The 21,402-nt window shown below is 37.2% G+C and overlaps 1 protein-coding gene across 8 annotated transcripts in view; it reads right to left on the reverse strand.

The window, feature by feature from the left end:
- The window catches only part of CHD7 (chromodomain helicase DNA binding protein 7), a 141,616-nt gene that overhangs the window by 60,276 nt on the left and 59,938 nt on the right, over nt 1-21,402 (reverse strand). For all 8 annotated transcript variants that reach the window (XM_067467408.1, XM_067467411.1, XM_067467410.1 and 5 more), the window contains exons 4-5: nt 12,030-12,445; nt 368-506 (exon numbers count right to left, since the gene is read on the reverse strand). In XM_067467408.1, the coding sequence (XP_067323509.1) occupies nt 368-506; nt 12,030-12,445 (555 nt within the window). The remainder of the gene's footprint in view (nt 1-367; nt 507-12,029; nt 12,446-21,402) is intronic.

A 21,402-nucleotide genomic window follows, 5' to 3' on the forward strand; every position in this document is an offset into this window, starting at 1 on the left:
ATGGAAAGCTTCTGCACTCATTTCAAATTAGCCACAGTTTAATATGTTGTCAAAACCCAAAAAATAAATGATATTTGAGTATGGTTAATTAAGAGGTCAGCTTCATACAACCTAACTTGAAGCTAATTTGTTGCAACAAAACATTGTTAATATTAATCCTGATCATAAGAGTTCAGTCAATACACATTGTGAATAATATAAAAGGGAAGTGAAAGCTTATGGACTATTCCACTGGAGGAGATGAGGATACACGAGCTGGAGGATTGACACAGCTCATATCTGTAACATCAAACCACAAATGAGAATTACATCTGGATGATCAGATGTATTCGACAAGCAGGCCTAAACAAAGTATCAATATCAGTACCTGAACTCCTGGGTCTTCTTCTTCTTCAGGATGTGGAGATCTTTGTGGTGTTTTTTCTCCATCTGAATGTTCTGAACCTTCTTTCCCCTTGTTGACCTTTTTCTTCACAGCATTGGATTCTGAGTCTGGTTTCTTGTTACTAAAAGATAAGCAAACTATGCTAGCCCAATACATTTAAAGGGAGATTTATAGCAATATTCAAAATCTCTTGTTAATTGTACAAAACCAATGCATGCTACAGTTCTGTATTTGCATTCTTTTCCTTCTTAGAATTCTGTCTCTGGAGAAAGTTGGAAGTTTCACAGACAAGAAAACCTACTTAAGGCAGAACTGGTCTTCATTTACACTACTCTCAAACTGTGCTACAAACAAGTAATATCTTTTGCCTGGATGTTTTAGGCACAGTGCTTCCCTTCCTCATGTTCACAAGAAAGGAGATTCCATCTGAACATGAGGAAGAACTTCCTGACTGTGAGAGCCGTTCAGCAGTGGAACTCTCTACCCTGGAGTGTGGTGGAGGCTCCTTCTTTGGAAGCTTTTACACAGAGGCTGGATGAACATCTGTCAGGGGTGATTTGAATGCAATACTCCTGCTTCGTGGCAGGGGGTTGGACTGGATGGCCCATGAGGTCTCTTCCAACTCTTTGATTCTATGATTCTATGCATACTAGACTTCAAATCCACAATGTTCATTTTGTGGATTCTGAATAACCATACGTAGTGTGTAAAGAAAACATGACAGAAAATGTTGAGTCTGTTAGAAGAATTTGCTGTGCAAGCAAATTTTGCTTTCAAAATAATGCTGAATACGTAGACAAAATTCCTCTAATAATTTTTGCAAAAGCATTGTACATATACACATGTGCATGTGCACATTATTTGAGCACAGGAATACAGTTGTATTAGAAAAGTCAGAAGAACAGATCTCAAATGTTCATTTCTGTCACCTTTTTTGGTACAGCTATGTTTTTAAATTCCTAGAAAATGTGACCATACATATTTAGATTGCTTTTGCAAAACGGATGAGCAGAATTTCATCTGAGTATTAAAAATCAATAAGGAAAGAAACGCAAGGTAGGAGATACTAGCTCATTTATGAAGTAAAAAACATTTCCTTTTATATTTCACTCATACAAAAGGACAGTAACACAAGTTACTCCAATAACCATTCCTATTCCATTATTTTTATATAAAGTGCAAAAATTACAAAAATATGTACACTTTAAACAATTCAAGTTATGAAAAGTACATCACATATGCAAACAACTGGAAGCAGCTTTAAGAATACAACAATACCAAAAATGTTTGGTATCTTTCTAAAAGCTGTAAAACAAAACATTTCAAAAAGCGAATCTGCACAAGAGTTCCCTTTCCAAACGTCCTAGTGTGTATACTACACATGGACAGAAGTCTCCCCTACTATGAGGCTCCATTTCCAGCATTTATTTCCGCTCTAACTGCCACAAATTATACAATACTACAGCTGAACACTGGGCCCCTTTCCTTTCATCTGCACGCCAAGAGCAATCAGATTACCCTGGTAACCAGTGGTCACATGACCAGCACCTGCTCTTTTGGCTGGATGCCACTGACTCAAGCCATCTGCTTCCCTCAATCAGCTTTCAAACATTCTCAACACCTGCGCTGCAGCGTTTTGTGGTTTCTTTTATCAAATCAGTGCAAAACTGCTTCCCAAACTTTACATATTTTTCAAATTTGTTTAAATCAAAGGTAAGCCTGTTGGTAGTTGAACGGTTGCCAGGGAAAGCAAGTTGACAGGCTAGTGCTTTTTTACTAGTGACCTCTATAAATCAGAGCTAAGCACAGAATTTTATTTAATAGCAGTTTGTGTACTCCCGGTGCACGACTGCGTATGGGTAACTGGCTTAGCATATTGAAGAATAGCACAGTCCAGGGTGGATAAAATGTCAGTTTGCTGAAAGGCTACAAAGTGCTGCTGATTCCCTGACCTTTCTTCGGCTGCTCGAGACACACAGAACTCTACAAATGTATAACCCTACGTAACACTCATTCCTTTCACACTAAAATCCACTTCTGATTTTCCCTCAAACTTTCTTCACTTCAATGGTCTACATGGAACAAAAGTAAAAGGAATACTGTTGCTATTGTTGAAACCACTGAGTGACCAAAACACCGTAAATCTACTCCAAGTCATCCAGATATCTACCGGAAGCAACAACTGAATACTTCTAGGTTCTAAAATTCAATGCAATACAATACTTTGTTTACTTAATCCTATGACACAATCTGTACATAGAACTTTCGATAGCCATTTTCTATTCTTCTTAAAGCTACACATAATTTATAACAAAGGAAAGAGAGCATTTTTCAAAAACACAATTCGTTTCAGTATCTAATTTCAGAAGAAAAATGAAAGGTCAGTACACTTTTGTGCCCAGTAGATAACACAATTCACAAAAAGGAACTATTCAATACAAATCTGTAACAGTCTCTAAGTTGGCAGAGCATAAAAATGAAGATACCCAAAATTCAGTGTTGCCTTAATTCAACTGCAGACGAACTAACATCACTGATTTTTCAGTTTGTGTTTGTGTATGTGCCTTCAAGTCATCTGTCAACTTATGAAGATTCCATGAATTTTTCATAAGGTTTTCTTAGGATTGTTTGTGCCAGTTCCTTCCTCTGAAATATACATTGCCAATGCATAAACTGAACTTTTCCTCCTGACTTGTAACATCAACTACCTGTGATACACAAGAATTAGCCACAGTTTCAAGGGTGTCCTAAAAGATGTTCATGCCCACAATTACCTGTTTCTACTGCAGCAAGTGTACTACATATACAAAATAACACACAGGTATTTGCATTATTATCCACATGTGTACTTGATCATCCTATTTGGACTTAGTACATTTGGGCCTACAGTGGGGTGAGTAAGCTATAACTACTTTGTGAATGGTTTTCCTCAACAGTTAAAAAAGGTTAGTAATGGAGAATAGTAAGAGTTTTTCCTTAAGGTAAGCAGAAAAATGGAATTAATGAAAGTGGAAAAATTACGTCAATGGCAAGAAATATGAAAGCAATTACTGCATAAGAGCAATCAACAGTCCAGTTCAAGCAATGCTGCACAATTCCCACCCCAGTATGCACGATTAAATATGTTAACACTTCCTAAATTAACACTTATGAAGGTGCTAAATATCCTACTTTATTGAGTTATTCCTGAGCCCAAAAGCTAGTCTAACAAATTGAAGCTCTACTTGATACAGACCCTGAAGTGATATTCAAGCCTCATAATCTTTAAATGGTGTAGAGGGAAGAAGGTAGATCTCCAGATGTTACAGCCTTCATCTCTCGGCCTCTCCCAGCATAGTCAATTGTCAACAGATTATTGAAATATGCGTCAAATTTTTATTAAGTCTACCATCTCACTGAGCTCAGTAAAGAGTGAATTCCACAATTTGATAGCCATGGAAAGAGCTTTCTATGGGAAGTTGATATCCCACCAGTTACAAAAGAAATACTAAAAGACCAACATCCTTCACAACAGGCAAATAATCATTTTGGGCAAATGACACTAGATTGAAAATATTTTAAATGTGCTTAAAATATTTAAATTAAGAGATGTGAAAAATTAGGAAACAACTCTAGGAAACAATTGTTCCCAGGATATAAAACAAGTGTTATGCTTTTAAGTAAATACCAGGTCAATTTTTAAAAGATCATCAATGATTTCCTCAAGGATGAAGGGGCTGTCGCATGCTTCATTGAACCTGACTGGGGGATGACACTGACCCAGCATGGGTTTAGGCTCTCCTAGTCGAATAATGTGTTAGTGAGCAGGTGAGGGAAAGTGTGTGTGGAGTGGGCTAGCTGTAGTCTATGAAGACCATCTTAATCTGACCGAATAACATACTAGAGAGCTGAATCAAATTGAGAGTATAATACCTGAGTTTGAAAACTAAGGTCATACTGGGGATACTGTTAATGTACTGCCCATGCAATGATCCCTTGGTTGAGTTCACTGAACTTCTCTTAGAGATCGTTTGCTGTTGGGTGACTTCACTCCAGCTTTAGGTGCAGCTCATGGTATCAAAGACCCCTTCCACACAGTTGCACAACTATAGCCTATCCCTAAAGGAATGGAAGACCTATTAAAATGGTCTGCCCTCCAAGATAATTGATCCTTCATATTGCAGAACGTCTTAAGAGGGTTCTATGACTGTTATCAACTATCCTGCTGAAGTTCTGGAGGATTATAGACCTGGAGGAAGGCAATATGAAAATTGGAAGAATTACAGTTTAAGGTATGCAGATGACACTATAGTACTAGCAGAAAATAACAAAGAGTTGGAACAATTAGTGATGAAAGTGTAAAGTCATGTTTACAACTGAACATTAAGAAAACAAAAACAATGACTACAGTTGTGTTACATAACTTGTAAAGTATACAATGAATACATTGCAATAAGTCAAGATTTTCCGTATCTTGGTTCAGTCATGAATTGGGTTGGCGCTACAGTCAACAAACCAGAAGGCTAGTATATGGGAAAGGCAGCTATGAAAAAATAAAGAAATCCTGAAGTATAATGATATCTAAAATTGAATAGCAACATTGGGATTTACCATATCATTGTATGTCCTATTTCTTTTTTTCCTTTCTCATTTCTATACATGGTTATGAAAACTGGATAGTAAAGAAAATTTGATAGGAAGACAATCAACTCCAGCACCAATGAAGTGTGGTGCTGGAAAAGAGTTCTACAGATAATGTGGACTGCTAAAGAGACAGAAAGAGAGAGAGAAACAACCCTGAATTCTCCCGAGAAGAAGACTATACTGAGGCTATAATAGTTTGGCCATATGATGAGAATGCATGCTTCACAAGGAAAAAAATAATGCTTAGTAAGGTAGAAGTCCATAGAAAAAGAGAAAAAACACACGCAAATGGATAGACTTAATCAAGGAAGCCTGGCACTGAGTCTTCAAGACTTGAACATGGTGATATATTCATGGGGTTGCAATAAATCAAAGTCAACTTTGTGAAGTGAAGAAAAGATACCAGACCTCCTTTGCCTCCATTCTCTTCAGAGAGGAAAGGCTGCATGAGTAGATGAAAACTGAGAGATCCAATAGTGAGTGAAGCTGAAGCTACTGGGCGGCAGCAGTATTAGGGGGTGACGATGATGATGATAATAGCAATAATCCTTTTTATTTGTATACCTCTCTATTTCCCCGAGGGGACTTGTGAAAGATCTTTCCGAGACAACAGCAGGAGCAGTTTTCCTAACTCTCTTTAGTAAACAAGTTATCTTGCAAATGCTATGGTAAGTCAATCCAAATGAAAGCAGAAAATAGTCCTAGAAGATGATATTTCAAGATTGTAATACATTCAAACAGCTACTGGGAAAATTAAAAGGAAAGTGTGAATGGTGCTCTCAATTTCTGGCATACTCAGATGTGAAAGGAAAAGTTGCAAAACAAACATAGCAGACACATAAAATATGGAAAGATAAATGTGATGCCGGTAAAACAAGAAAGAGAATGTATAGAGCATTGCAAATTTTGGTGTGAAGAAACTGAAGTGGGTAGGACTGTGATGTTTTCCGTTATATAATTACACAGTATCCTATTCTACAAATAACTACCTAAAACAAAGTAGTTAGTGAAAAAGGTATTAACTGGGTTGTTGTGGATTTTTTCGGGCTGTATGGCCATGGTCTATAGGCATTTCTCTACCTTTGCATGGTCTAGAGGCATTCTCTACCTTTGCAGTTGCCTTTGACAAAGGTATTAACTGTTATTAAAATGAAATGAAGCAAAGACAGCCAGAAGGTATAATGCAGAGTCTAACCAAATAATATTACTAAAACTTCAGGGAAAACCTATAAAATAAAACCTTAATCCCAATTCATGCTCCAATTGTATAGGTGGAAGGGAAAAATTCTATATTGGTTTCCAAGAAGAAATCCATCACACACCAAAAATTAATGTGTTGGCCACGATCATAGGTGACTGGAATGCAAAAGTAGGAAACGAAGCAAAAACAACTACTGGAGGAGCATTTGGTCTAGGATCAAGAAATGAAGCAAGAGAGTGACGTATTTTGTAAAGTCAGGTTTGCTGGTTACAAACACATCCTTCAAGACTTAACTAATGCCAATATACAGAAATCATTGAATGAATATTTTAAAAAGACACAACTGGAACCAGAAGATGGACAAGCTTTATTTTCTGCAAAAGTAAGATCAGGAGCAGATTGTGGCACAAACCATGGACTGATAATTTTATAAATCAGATCAAAGTAAAAGCAATGATTAAGTCAATCAAATTGCAAAATGGAATATCTCTGTAGAATTTAAAGACATCTTAAAGAAAAGATTTTCATCAATAAGCCTAATTAACCAGTAGAACTATGAACCAATGGAAGGGGGGGGGGGGGAGGGAGAGAAAAGCCTTACTGAATGAATCCTGAAATTCCTAAAATAATTCAGGACAAATGAGACCCAAAATAGAAATATGGTCAGAATCCTGAATGCAACTGTTCAGCAACCTGGACATATAGAACTACTACAATAACCAATATGAAGAAAAGAGAGAGAGAGAGAGAATGAAGAGGAGTCCTCTTCTACAAGACCAGAAAAAGAAAAAGGAAATTTAAATGTTAAGTAATATGGGGACAAAATAAAAACAATGGAAGCAATACCTGAAAATTATAAAAGATAACAAAGGACAACAGATTTCATCAAGGAATAAACTTTCAATGAAAAATCCACAATTTAAAAAAGGGAAGTGGGGGATGCTTTGAAAGCATGTGGAAGAGATGAATCATTTAACATAGATGACACAGTGTTAAAGCTGTCTCAAGCTATACAAATAAAATTAATCCAAATTCTAAGAAAAATCGGTTAGCAAATAAGAGAAAAACAAAAACATGGGCCACAGAATGGAAATGCTCAACATACATTCCAGTTGCTGAGAAAGAGAACACCAAGGATTATAGTAATCATCAGACTTCTGCATAAAGCTGTGGTCAAAGTTTTATAACAAATAGTTTTACCTTATATTGAACAGTGCCAGATGTGTTCAGAAAAGGAAGAAGCACTAGGGACCGTATTGCAAATGCTTCCTTGCTAATGGAATACATTACAGAATTTCAGGTAGAAATCAGTGTGCACCTTATAATTTATTTATTTATTTATGGCATTTATTCAGAGCAGCTTACAAGATATATATATATATATATATATATATATATATACACACACACACACACACACACACACACACAATATATTATATTATTAGTATAGTACAATATCAGTATTATATTTACTATATTGTATTATACCATTATATTGTAATATTATTAGTAATATTACATGTAATATAAAATATATAATTATAATATCATATTATTATTATTATTATTAGTGTTATATTGTATTACTTTATAATATTATAAATTACAACAAAGTCTTTGATTGTGTAATCATGATAAACTATGGATTGATGTGAAGAAATGGAAATGTTACAATATTTGTTTGTGGCAAAGGGGTCAAGCAAGACTGACTTTTATCATCTTATTGTTTATTTATATATATACACTAATCATATTGAAAATGGTTTTAGATTCAGATGAAAGAACTTAAACAATTTAAGATATGTGTATGACACCATACAACCTGCAGAAAATAGCATACAGAATGACTACTGTTAAAGGTTAAAGAAGAAAGGGTAAATGTTGGGTTATATTTGAATGCCAAGAAAGCAAAAGTCACGGCCAAGGAAAGTTCAATGGATACCTCAAACTGCCAAAAAGACATGAGAGCAAATTGGGCCTGAATGCTCACTAGAAGTCAAAATAACTAAACTTGAGATATTATTAAATTCAGAAAAATTAAGAGATTATATAAGTAATTAGAAATCACTTCTAACCCTTAGTAAATTATTCGCAATCTTGGTACAGATTTATACTTACTGATATGTTATAGGATCTTGCTCACTGTATGAAGTTCCTACGCAGTAGTCTGCTATCAAAAAGTGAGCCTAGTAGTTTAATATGAGTAGGAAAAAGTATTGACCTCTAGCAGGAACAGTCCGATCCTTCAATTTCAATATAGTTTAGATACCATATCTATATCTATATACATACATACATACAACTAGTAGCATCTTAATCAGGGTGCCACCACATTCTTATAGGTCTGTGCGTAAAGATTACTTCTGTTGGAAGTACTTCTGTCTAGTCCAGTGGTCCATAACCCTTGGGCTTCCAGGTGTTTTGGACTTCAGCTCCCCAGTTCCTAACCGCTGGTAAGCTGGCTGGGATTTCTGAGAGTTGAAGTCCAAAATACTAATGGTCTAGTCAGAGGTGGGAAACAGAATAATCATGCTAAATTCAGTGCAACTTATACAGGATGAGGGCAGCATAACTTCCTTTTTTCAAAACTTAATAAAACCTATTGTATGAATCAGAAATTTTTATTTTTTTATAATGTAGGCACATACCTAAAGTTTTGTTTTACGTAGTTTTGAAGATCAAATTAGGTAGGTGACGTCCCCCATTCTCCATACACTGACTAAACCGATTTCTGGCGTTTGTCATGACTCTTGCCAGCATAGCAGGCATTATGTTGACAATTTCTTCCTGGATGTTGGTCTTCAAATCTTGTAGGGTCCTTGGACGGTTCACATAAACACGGGATTTCAAAAAAAAAAACTCATAGAAAAAAATCACAAGGGGCCAAATCTGGAGAGCGGGCCGGCCACTCCAAATCCGCTCGAAAAATAGGTCTCAACGGCAAAGGCATTGCTCCTCACTGTTCCAACGCATGATGGTGACTGAACTGTGTCAGGACAAAACTTTATACTCCCGCCTCTTGAACAAGACCACTAGCGCTCCGCTAGGTCTTCAACCAACTGAATGGCGCGCATTTTAAAAAAGGAAGTTATGCTGCCTTACCCTGTACTAAGGTGTATGAAATAGTCCTTACTTGGAAATGATGATGATGATGATTATTATTATTATTCTTGAGTGCCTTCAAGTTATTTCTGACATAAGGCTATCCCGAAGGTGAATCAGTTATTGGGGACTCTTAGCAAGATTTTTTTTCAGAAGGTGTTTGCAACTGCCCTCTTCTGAAGTGAGAGAATGTTATTTGCCCAAGGCTACCCAATCGGTTTCCATGGCCAAGTGGGGAGTTGAATTCCGGACTTGCAATGTCCTTGACCATACAAGAAAGTAGAACTGATCATTCAATAGGACAGCTCTCAAGCTGGAAGGTTACGTCAACTAAGGATGAATCTACGCTGCAGTTTAATACCATTTAACTGTCACAGCTCAGTGCTAGGGAAACATGGGAGTTGCCATTTTGTAAGGTCTTTATCCTTCTCTGCCAAAGAATGCAAGTGCCTCACCAAACTACAGATCCCCAAATTCCATAGCATGAATCCATGGCAGTTTAAGTGTCGTCAAACTACATTAATTCTACACTCTAGAAGTATTGGAAGATTCATATTTGCAAACTAGTAACAGACTTTGAATAGAGCTGCACCCTTGCTGTTCACAATCTAGGTACAGAAAAAGCGTATAACACCCATAATAATAGTGTGATATTCATCATTTACCATTACCAGGTTTTTTAATAGTCTTATTGCATTATTATTTTCCTCTCATCTGTAACAATGCAACATATCAAGGAAACAAAAAACCTGCTTCTGACCAGCTCTACACTATTGCTTAACAAATTAATGGTTTAACCTGTTGATTCACTTAAAATCTTGACTCAGTTATGAGTGTCACTGGACAGTTTTCTCACCCTTTGGCACTTCCTGTCTTACAAGGCAACTTTCTTTCACAGATGTTGCATGTATTTAAACATTATCTCCACCAATCAGTAAAGTTAGCATGAGTTCAGTCCTCATAAACATGAAGAAAAGCTATGATTAATATTACATTTCTGATTTGTTCAGCCTTTCAGTATTACAGCTGAAGATCATTTTCAAGAGTCCTAAGCTTTTACTATCTATCTTTCTTCTCTATTTAACAACATCAGCGATAGAAAAACACTTAATTAGAGTTAGTATGGCAAAAAAACAAAACAAAACAAAAACAAATATGAAGCTGAAGTATGAAGTATCTATCTAGGAGATATTTTATTTCAGGATCCTCAAAAAGACATAATTTAGTTCCTCTTACTATATCTTGGAGGAAAGTTCTGAGAGTGGCTTGGACTGTGAGAAGATCCAACCAGTCCATCCTCCAGGAAATAAAGCCCGACTGCTAATTGGAGGGAAAGATACTAGAGACAAAGTTGAAGTACTTTGGCCACATCATGAGGAGACAGGAAAGCCTAGAGAAGACAATTATGCTGGGGAAAGTGGAAGGCAAAAGGAAGAGGGGCCGACCAAGGGCAAGATGGATGGATGGCATCCTTGAAGTGACTGGACTGACCTTGAGGGAGCTGGGGGTGGTAACGGCCGACAGGGAGCTCTGGCGTGGGCTGGTCCATGAGGTCACGAAGAGTCGGAGACGACTGAACGAATGAACAACAACAACAACTATATCTCTTTATTTAGAAGTAAAGAAATTAATTTATAAAAAGTTGATTTTGACTATTCAAGGTATCATTCCAGGAGATCCAGAGGAAAATTATGTTCTGATAAAATCTTCTTCAGTTTAGCTCTATTAAAATGTTTCTACAGAGCTACAGTAGCCACAAAAATAGTAAGTTTTTTAAAAATTATCTTCATATTCAAGTCACAATTCCAAAAAGGATTTTCCAGTCCTATTTATTTCCTAAATGTATTGCAGACATTCATAAACATTGAGATCCTCTCATTTTAGGTATCAAAGCATTGACCAAGAATGATGTTCACTGCCAAAATAAATTAACACAGGGGTTTTTTTTCCAGTACACCAAATATGTTTCAAATACCATAAAACACCATAAAAGACCATGAAAACAAACAGCAACTTCTCTTACCACCTTGTCACATAGGGGCAAATTGTCCCTTTTAAATACTTTGGAGACAGGGCTTGTTGTGCGCCATCACATGATGCTCAGCAGGCCCTGCCCCATTTACCTTCCAAGTGCCAAGGAAGCATTGCAAGACGCTTCTTCCACAATGATAGAAAGGTAAGTAGGTTTTGAGTAGCACCAACAGAGCTACCCACATTTTGAACCCTTTCCCCCTTGTGACTGCCAGGCGAAACAGAACAGGGGCCAGGGGCATGTGAAGAGGTCCCTAGAATCCTTTCTTACGCTTTTATGAATATAAAAACAGAAAAAAAGGAAAAAGCAGGTACATCTGACTTAAATAGTTACCCCATCACACTCTGAAATGTGTAGATTTAGAGTACATCTATACTGCAGAATTAATGCAGTTTGGCACTATTTTAACTGCCATGACTCGATGTTATGGAATCATGGGAGTTGTAGTTTTATAAGGTCGTTAGCCTTTTCTGTCAAAAGTGTGGGTACTTCACTAAACTACAACTCCTAGATTTCCATGGCACTGAGCCATGGCAGTTAGTGGTCTCAAATTGCATTAATTCTACACTATAGAATTCTGAATATTAGTCTAGCTTTGCCAGCAACTTAAATATCACTTTAAGATTGCATTTGTAACAGAGTAACATACCAGGAAAACTAATACATTAGCAAAAAGGACATACTTTGATTTTTTGTTGGTCTTGGGTTTTGGTGTGGTGTTTTTAGCTTTCTTCTCCTTTGGCTCTTTAGGGATCTTAGGGGTTTTGGGAGTCTTGGGTTCTTTAGGCTCCTTCTTCTCCTTCGGTTCTTTTGGATCTTTCGGGTCTTTTTTTACTTTAGGCTTTTTCTTCTTCTTTTTCTCTTCTTGGGAACAGTCCAGTGATTTCCTGGTAGGATCCTGGCTGTCAAGCCCACCAAGAAATCCTTTACTAGGACCTTCTGCAGCAATGTGATTGTTTTTCTTTTTCTTTTTCTTCTGCTGGGGCTGCTGTTCAATTGATGGAAGGTAATCATCACTTTTCAGTAGCTGGGCATTCGGTCCACTAACCTGAGACATGTCTGGCACTGATTTCTCTAAGAAAGATTCTGACGGAGAATGCTGGGGAAAAAAACAAATGAGGCATTAGATTAATACCGGTTTTAGATTTGGTGTTCAGAAATGCTATTGCCTAAAATGCTATAAAATATTTATTTTTAGACGTGCTAGAACCATCTCAAAAACAAAAACAACTTTTACACATTTAGTATGCCACAATTAGGCCATTAATATACAAAACATAAGCCTATGAATTCCATCAACTTATTCTAACTTCTAAAATAGATAATGCAACAAAAATCTCTAATTCCATTACAACACGCTCAACAGGCTCACAATAGGACATTTAAGAACTTTAAATATTCTAGCATGTTCAGAATTTAATAGGAAGAGATAATAAGTAATAGTGATTTGCAAGACTGCAGAACATGTATTTTCTACCAACACTGAAAATATAAAGATATGAAATTATCACTTTCTGCATTTATTCAAATAAAACAAATTGCTGATATAAATTGTGTGTACCTGTTTGCTACTAGCATATTAGTAACCAAAGGAGTATCAGATAAAAACCAAGATTTGATAGAACACACAGTTATGTAGTAAAACATTAAGTAAGCAGTATAAAATAAGCATTCTTTCATTAATAAAATTTTGAATAAAAATACTGAATGCATAAGTGATTCTCAACCTGTGTGTCCCCAGATGTCTTGGCCTTCAACTCCCAGAAATCCTAACAGATGGTAAATTGGTTGGGATTTCTGGGAGTTGTAGGCCAAAACACCTGGGGACCCTACAGGTTGAGAACCACTGCCATAAGGTATCAAATTAACTATTTTTTTTAAACTACTGCTCAAATTGGTTCATCACAATAAAATAAAATGACTGTGCATTGAACATATAGCAAATAATTAAATAATTGTATATTATTAATTATGAGATCTTTATTGGCAGCCTCCTTACTGACATCAGAACGGATACAGTTTGACATCACATTATCATGTCATAGAAACATGGGAGATGCAGTTTTACAAGGTCTTTAGTCTTCTCTATCATGTAGTGCTGGTGCCTCAACAACTACACCTCCCAGGATTCCACAGTACTGAGCCATGGCAGTTACCGTGGTTTTAAATTGCATTAATTCCAAAATCTAGATGCAACCCTGAATCAGTATTACATGGGCTCTTTCTCATTCGTTTGTTGGTATTCTGTTCATATCAGATAACATTACTCTTACTCACTTTCATCCTAAACTTATTTCAGTTTGTCTCCTTATAGTAAGGAAATTGTCCCTGGTATCTGAATTTCCATCCCTTGTTCTATTAACAAAGAACAGATTTAGCAACACCAATCCATTTTAGGATAATGTACAGACTTTATATTAGTTTAAAGCATCTACACTATTTTTTTCAACAAGACATTCAAGGCAGTTGACAAATTTAAAGTTATGTATCCAGATAATTAAAATAACAAAGCAATGAGTGCTCAGGAGACTTCCATGCCTGAAATGAAAGAGTCCAATAGGACAGTATCTGACGATGGGACATAGTATAGTAACACAAAGGCCTCTATCTAAGATGCCAGGAAATATGAGCACTGGGTGAGTAAAATATAAGCCTGAAGGAAACTGAAAAGTGTAAAACATGTTTTACTAACAATGAGTACAGAAGTCATGGTTTGTATTAACTTCTGCAATCCACGGTTTAAGCACAGTTTAGGGGGGGGGGGGGACGCTAATCGAGATTACACCTTGTTGTATCATGCAGTTGCGCTTATAATATCTATTCCACTAATTCTATTTCTTTCTTCCAAACACACATAATGTCTTGGTAAAATACAGAATGTATGTTAAACATATATTAAATATATGCCTGCCTACACTTCAGCCTACAGCCTTCACATTTTGACCAATACAACTATGATTGGCTCTCCACAGTTGCAAGTTTGCCTTTTACAGATTTGATTAAATTGTTCTCTCTAGAACGTCTAGTGTGACTCTGTGGAAACGTCTGGTGGAAGACTGAGAGGATCCTAGAGATAACATTCTCGAAGATTGCCTAGGTCCTCCAGTGAGGTTCTATGGTCTATTTCCACAAGAGGTTAACCAGAGTCGTCCTGTAGAACCCAGTTTCCTAGAGAGGTATTCACTCTTGTGGTTTCTTCTTCTTCAATGTTTTTACACTTTTGTGGGAGTCTTGACTCCTAATCCCAGTGAATGTGGGATTCTGATGAAGACACATTTCTTTATTTCTTAATGTATTCTATCAGACTCTTTTAGATGATTTGTCCATTCATTCTTTTGCCTTTCCCTTTCTGTCCTAACTCCTTTCTTTCTCTACGTTTCACTTCTGCTTTCTTCCACTCTTGTTTTATTTTTGACTCGACAGTATACAATATACCACCAACACCCAGGTTTTGGCTTAATTCTCTCCTCAGATATTATCATTCTTTACTTATAACTGTAGGATTTCTTGACACAGATCTCAAAATTTTTATAATATTTTATGAATTTCTAATTTCTAACAAGCCTGGAAGTCAAAAAGGAGCCATGGCAACCCAATCCTGCAAAATCTTAATGTAATTTCTACATTGTCGATTCCTATTGCTTGGAAACTACCTTTGCATCGAATGGCAATTCTTATACCAATTGTGTCCCCATATGATCCCTTCAACTATGAGGGTTTTTAGGAACTGCGTTGTTGCCCACAATTGTGGACATAAAAATAGAATTAAATTATTTACAATGTTAAAACAATTTAAACATGCCCTTTAAAAGATAACAATGAATTTAAAACAAGATACTGTTATTTAGTATCATGAATGGCTAAACTTTGTCTACCTAAGGGAAAAGTGTATACACAGACCTGAACATTCATCATGAGCAGGGGGTGTTCATTTTTAAAGTGAGAGGCACAATTTCTGCACACTTTTTTCTCCAAAAACCCAGACACTGTATTCCTTTACTAAACCCATGAATTCTCTCAAACATACATACATATATACATATATGAATGACGTACTGAAGATTTTCAATATATATTTTGCTACTGCTCCTTTAAGTAATAATTCATCAAGTTGTTTTTAAAAAAACATCATCCACACCAAAGGTTAAATAATCGTGTGTAATAGGCAGTAAGCAACAATTTTGTTTGATTATATTTCCGGTACATCTGAAACAATTCAGAAATATTTCAGTGTATGATAGACCCACGTACCCCTTAAGTCTTTTAGAGAAATATTTAACAAAGAACAGATGGCTTCTTTTAATCATGTGTGGGGCTCACATTAATACTCATGCAGTAGACTACTGGTCCGCATCACCTGCCTAACCAACCACATGGTACTTTCTTCAGTAATGCTATTAAATTTTACAGTGGACATTCTGTCATCAACTCCCACTGTCTGACCCTTAATACTATTAATACATGCCAGTAGTGTACAGAACTCTCCAAAACCTCTTAGAACAACAAGTATGCAAATATTCAAATTGTGATGGAATTTAAACACACACCTCTACAGAACTTGTACGTTTTGCTTGATAAACTAAACACTATCACAAAATTACCTTATTCTGCAAAGACATGCTGACCCAAAGTTCCCGGATATTCAATACAGTTATAACTATTACTTTGTAATGAAAAAAAGCTGTACTTACTAATTATGTGATACTTGTTGGATGAATTCATTTGTTAACCATGTTGTAACAAAAGCAAGAAATTTATGTTGTGATTCATATGTTTAGTTAAACAAGGATACACAACACCATATGAACCAATTTTCACTCACGTGGTGAACTATTTTTGTTTATGTTTGTCCGCAAATTGCCTGAAAATGCAATCTAGCTTGTACTTCTAAGGATTTCCAAATTGTCTTTGTCCACTTTTCTACATTCAAAGTTAGATTTTTGGGTTGGGGGTATTCTTTTCAGGCTTTTAGGTTGTGTTATAGGCAATACTTCGCCTGAAAATATTTAAAGTTATTTGGGATTTCCAATATGTGGGATCTGCACAAAAGGAACTAGGGTGCAATGGGCTGGACCTCTGAAACAGAAAATTGCTTAAAACCTGTAGAAACTGAGGCTACAACACTAAAATAAAAGGAATACGTTTGGTTGTGCAATATTATGTATATACATATATGAAACACTACTGTCCGTCCTATGAAAAATACAGAAAATCTCATGAATTAGCTGCAATTTATCAGTATATAACAGTGGTTCTCAAACTGTGCTCCTCCAGGTGTTTTGGACTTTAGCTCCCAGAAATCCCAGGCAGTTTACCAGTTGTTAGGAATTGTTGTTGTTGTTCATTCGTTCAGTCGTCTCCGACTCTTCGTGACCTCATGGACCAGCCCACGCCAGAGCTCCCTGTCGGCCGTTACCACCCCCAGCTCCCTCAAGGTCAGTCCAGTCACTTCAAGGATGCCATCCATCCATCTTGCCCTTGGTCGGCCCCTCTTCCTTTTGCCCTCCACTTTCCCCAGCATAATTGTCTTCTCTAGGCTTTCCTGTCTCCTCATGATGTGGCCAAAGTACTTCAACTTTGTCTCTAGTATCTTTCCCTCCAGTGAGCAGTCGGGCTTTATTTCCTGGAGGATGGACTGGTTGGATCTTCTTGCAGTCCAAGGCACTCTCAGCACTTTCCTCCAACACCACAGCTCAAAAGCATCGATCTTCCTTCGCTCAGCCTTCCCTAAGGTCCAGCTCTCACATCCGTAGGTGACTACAGGGAATACCATGGCTTTGACTAGGCGGATCTTTGTTGCCAGTCTGATGTCTCTACTCTTTACTATTTTATCGAGATTGGACATTGCTCTCCTCCCAAGAAGTAAGCGTCTTCTGATTTCCTGGCTACAGTCTGCATCTGCAGTAATCTTTGCACCTAGAAATACAAAGTCTGTCACGGCCTCCACGGTTTCTCCCTCTATTTTCCAGTTGTCAATCATTCTTGTTGCCATAATCTTGGTTTTTTTGACGTTTAGCTGCAACCCGGCTTTTGCGCTTTCTTCTTTCACCTTGATTAGAAGGCTCCTCAGCTCCTCCTCGCTTTCGGCCATCAGAGTGGTGTCATCTGCATATCTGAGGTTGTTAATGTTTCTTCCAGCAATTTTCACCCCAGCTTTGCATTCATCCAGCCCCGCACCTCGCATGATGTGTTCTGCATACAAGTTAAAAAGGTTGGGTGAGAGGATGCAGCCTTGCCGTACGCCTTTCCCAATCTTGAACCCGTCTGTGGTTCCATGGTCAGTTCTGACTGTTGCTACTTGGTCCTTGTACAGATTCCTCAGGAGAGAGACAAGGTGGCTTGGGATGCCCATCCCACTAAGAACTTGCCACAGTTTATGATGATCCACACAGTCAAAGGCTTTAGAATAGTCAATGAAGCAGAAGTAGATGTTTTTCTGAAACTCCCTGCCTTTCTCCATTATCCAGCGGATATTGGCAATTTGGTCTCTCGTTCCTCTACCTTTTCTAAACCCAGCTTGAACATCTGGCAACTCTCGCTCCATGTATTGCTGGAGTCTTCCTTGCAGGATCTTGAGCATTACCTTACTGGCATGAGAAATAAGGGCCACTGTACGGAAGTTTGAGCAGTCTTTTGCATTTCCCTTTTTTGGTATGGGGATATAAGCTGATTTTTTCCAGTCTGATGGCCATTCTTGTGTTTTCCATATTTGCTGGCAAATGGCATGCATCACCTTGACAGCATCATCTTTTAAGATTTTAAACAGTTCAGCTGGGATCCCGTCATCTCCTGCTGCCTTGTTGTTAGCAATGCTTCTTAAGGCCCATTCAACCTCACTCCTCAGGATGTCTGGTTCTAATTCATTCACCACACCGTCAAAACTATCCTCAGTATTATTATCCTTCCTATACAGATCTTCTGTATAGTCTCGCCACCTTCTCTTGATCTCTTCAGCTTCTGTTAGGTCCCTGCCATCTTTGTTTCTTATCATACCAATTTTTGCCTGAAATTTACCTCCAATGTTAGGAATTATGGGACCTGAAGTCTAAAAACATCTGGAGAGGCCCAGTTTGAGAACCACTGGTCTAGAATATACTTACTCAAAATATCCCTCCCTTTCACAACTTACTATACTTGTTATGAAGGAATGCAGACTTGCTATAGATATTTACATTTGGTTACAGAATCACAATTTACTTGTTCCCTGCATTAATCCTCAGTGAGATCAAACGTGATGTGGAAATGCACAGATTTCCATAGTAAGGTTGTATTCTGTCCAGTTTTATATCTTAGATAAGTCCAATATTTTGTCAACTATGCATATTCTGAACCTCTGTTCCAAAAACTAAGTGATATTTGGGAAATCATAGTGTTCATTGAGTCTGTTGTCGAAGACTTTCATGGCCGGAATAAATATCAGAATAACTTAATGAACAGTGGGTTGCTTTGAGTTTTCCAGGCTGTAACATGGTTTCTAGAACATGGCCCTACAGCCCAGAAAACTCACAGCAACCCACTGCTCATTAAGTTATTCTGATATTTATATGTTAGCTTTAGAAGTAAATCCATACCTGGGCAACTCACATAGAATATAAAGAAATTAAAACTATGAATAAATTATGTGTGGAAACAATTTAGCTACAGAAAAGGAAGGAAAATTGTTTAAAGCAATATTAAACCTAACTCACTCCACTCTTTTGAGACCAGCCAAGTAGAGGGACAGTCTGTGAATTGGATATCAAGCTGATCTTAAGACCCAAATAGGTTCATATGGATTATTCAAGGCAGTTTTTCAAATAGCTTTGTTCCAAACATTATGTCTTTAGAATTCAATCTCTGTTTAAATGAAGGTATAAAAAAAAAATCAGAAGAACGGTATAGTGGTGACTCTAAAGACCAGGATTTGAATCTCCACTCAGCAAATCATATTCTCCCAGCTTCAGAGAAAGGAAACTCACATTCTCCCAGATTCAGATAAAAGTGGTTAGGCAAACTAGCCTAACCATCAACTGCCCCAGCATCAATCTTTTCCTCACACAGATAATTCTGGTTTATATGCTCTCTCACACTTAACGAGAAATTCTGACAAAGAAATAAAGAACCATCTGATAGCAGACACTTATTTAACAATCTCATGGATATGTTTTACAGGCAGTCCCCAAGTTACAAACAAGATAGGTACCATTTGTTAAGTTGAATTTGTTTGTTGTAAGTTAGAACATGTACATTTTTAAAGTGTAACTCCATCTACGTGTGTGTGTGTGCGTGCGTGCGTGTGTGTGTACACACATATAAAAGCTTTGGATAGCATAGGGAAGTATTAACACCTTATGGTGTTCGTTTTGCTGTCTGCACCCCTGTTCAGAAAATTTCACCTCACTTTCTGTCCATGTGATAGTTGGATTTTGAAAAATGTGGCTTGTTGTGGAAACAAGGACAGGTGATAAACCCTCAGTGGAGACACCTTTTCCCCATTATAGCTCTTTCAGCAGTGAATTTAACTTCCTATGGGTAGATTTCTAACTTTCTGTTCTCTCACTCCCTTTCCTTACCATGAGTCATTTGTACATACATATGAGAAATCTTTGGGATGGGATTCAAGTTGAAATATCAAAGTCATGTATGTTTCATGTATCCTGAAAATAATTTTATAAAATATTTCCAATAATTTAGTGCAGTGGTTCTCAACCTGGGGTCCCCCAGGTGTTTGTGGCCTTCAACTCCCAGAAATCCTAACAGCTGGTAAACTGGCTGGGATTTCTGGAAGTTATAGGCCAAAAACATGTGGTGACCCCAGGTTGAGAACCACTGATTTAGTGAGTTGGTTTTTAAGTCAAATATTTGTAACTCAGGAACTGCCTGTATATGGAAAGTTGAGGCCCCAGTGTTTCTAAGAATATTGAGTGTAGCAATTAGATGTTGTATACAATCACTGAACTTTTCTGCTGCTGGTGCTCTGGCTGTTGTTTTTGATATATATTTTTAAGCATTACATATGTTAAGGGCCTTGAAGACTCTTATAGATAAACACCATGTAAGTAGCTTATCCATGTATTTTATTTACTATGAGTGAATGAATCTCAGGTTTGCATATCTCCTATTATAATGAAGCCTCATTTTTATCAGCCCCAAAGGCAGCTTGAAGAATTAAGCCAGAGATAGAGAAAAATTCACATCGTAAAACTCAACCTAATTTCATTATCATTCGAATTCAAAAGAGTTTTAAAGTATACCAATGATTGAAGTGAATTAGGAAGCACCTGACTTCTTTAAAGGAGAATGAGTCAGGACCGCGTTTCACATACTAAAAGAGATACACTACACACACACCAACTCACTAATGTCTCCTCAGCTTATATATCTTCAAAACAAAAAATTTCCAAGAGGTTATATCAATTGGCTGAAGCATGATACCCAGCTCTGCTCCTAGAATAATTAGAGCCCTCTTGTTTCTGCTTTCTCTTTTTGAGATGGCATGAGGACTGTGAACTGACATATAACACAGGGATCAAGATCCAAAACAGCTAGACCACCTAACCCATGACCTTGCAATTTCGTACTTTTGCAGCTTTGATATGGATTTTCTGCCACTGTAAAACTTTGAATTTCATTTCCTGGGGTAGTTATTTGAAATAAGCTTTTTAAAAAGGTGATACATGGGGGCATACTTTGTTTCCAATCTCTACTGGAATCCAGGTTAAGAACCCTCTTGGGATTGAACCCAGCCAAACTTTGGAAGGTTTTACTTTTAGGTAACCAACTGACAATAGAGATGGAGGGCTCTCTTTTTCTGGTCATCTTCTAAAAGAGGCTAGACAGCTACCCGATGCTGTAGTTGGATTCCCTGCAATGAGCAGGAAATCAAACCCCTATGGCTTTTGGGACTCCCTTTGAATTCTATAATCCTTCACGTTATTTTGATTGCTGGTTACTTTTTAAAAGAGCAATCTGGACCTACTATTCACTAATTTTCAATAAAAATAATTGGGTTTCTGACTGTTATTTGTTACCAAATTTGGTCTGATTCACTATAATTAATGGAAACTGGGGGAAGAA

The sequence above is a fragment of the Anolis sagrei genome, chromosome 4 (genome assembly GCF_037176765.1).
Source record: "Anolis sagrei isolate rAnoSag1 chromosome 4, rAnoSag1.mat, whole genome shotgun sequence".
In the NCBI taxonomy this organism is placed as follows: domain Eukaryota; kingdom Metazoa; phylum Chordata; class Lepidosauria; order Squamata; family Dactyloidae; genus Anolis; species Anolis sagrei.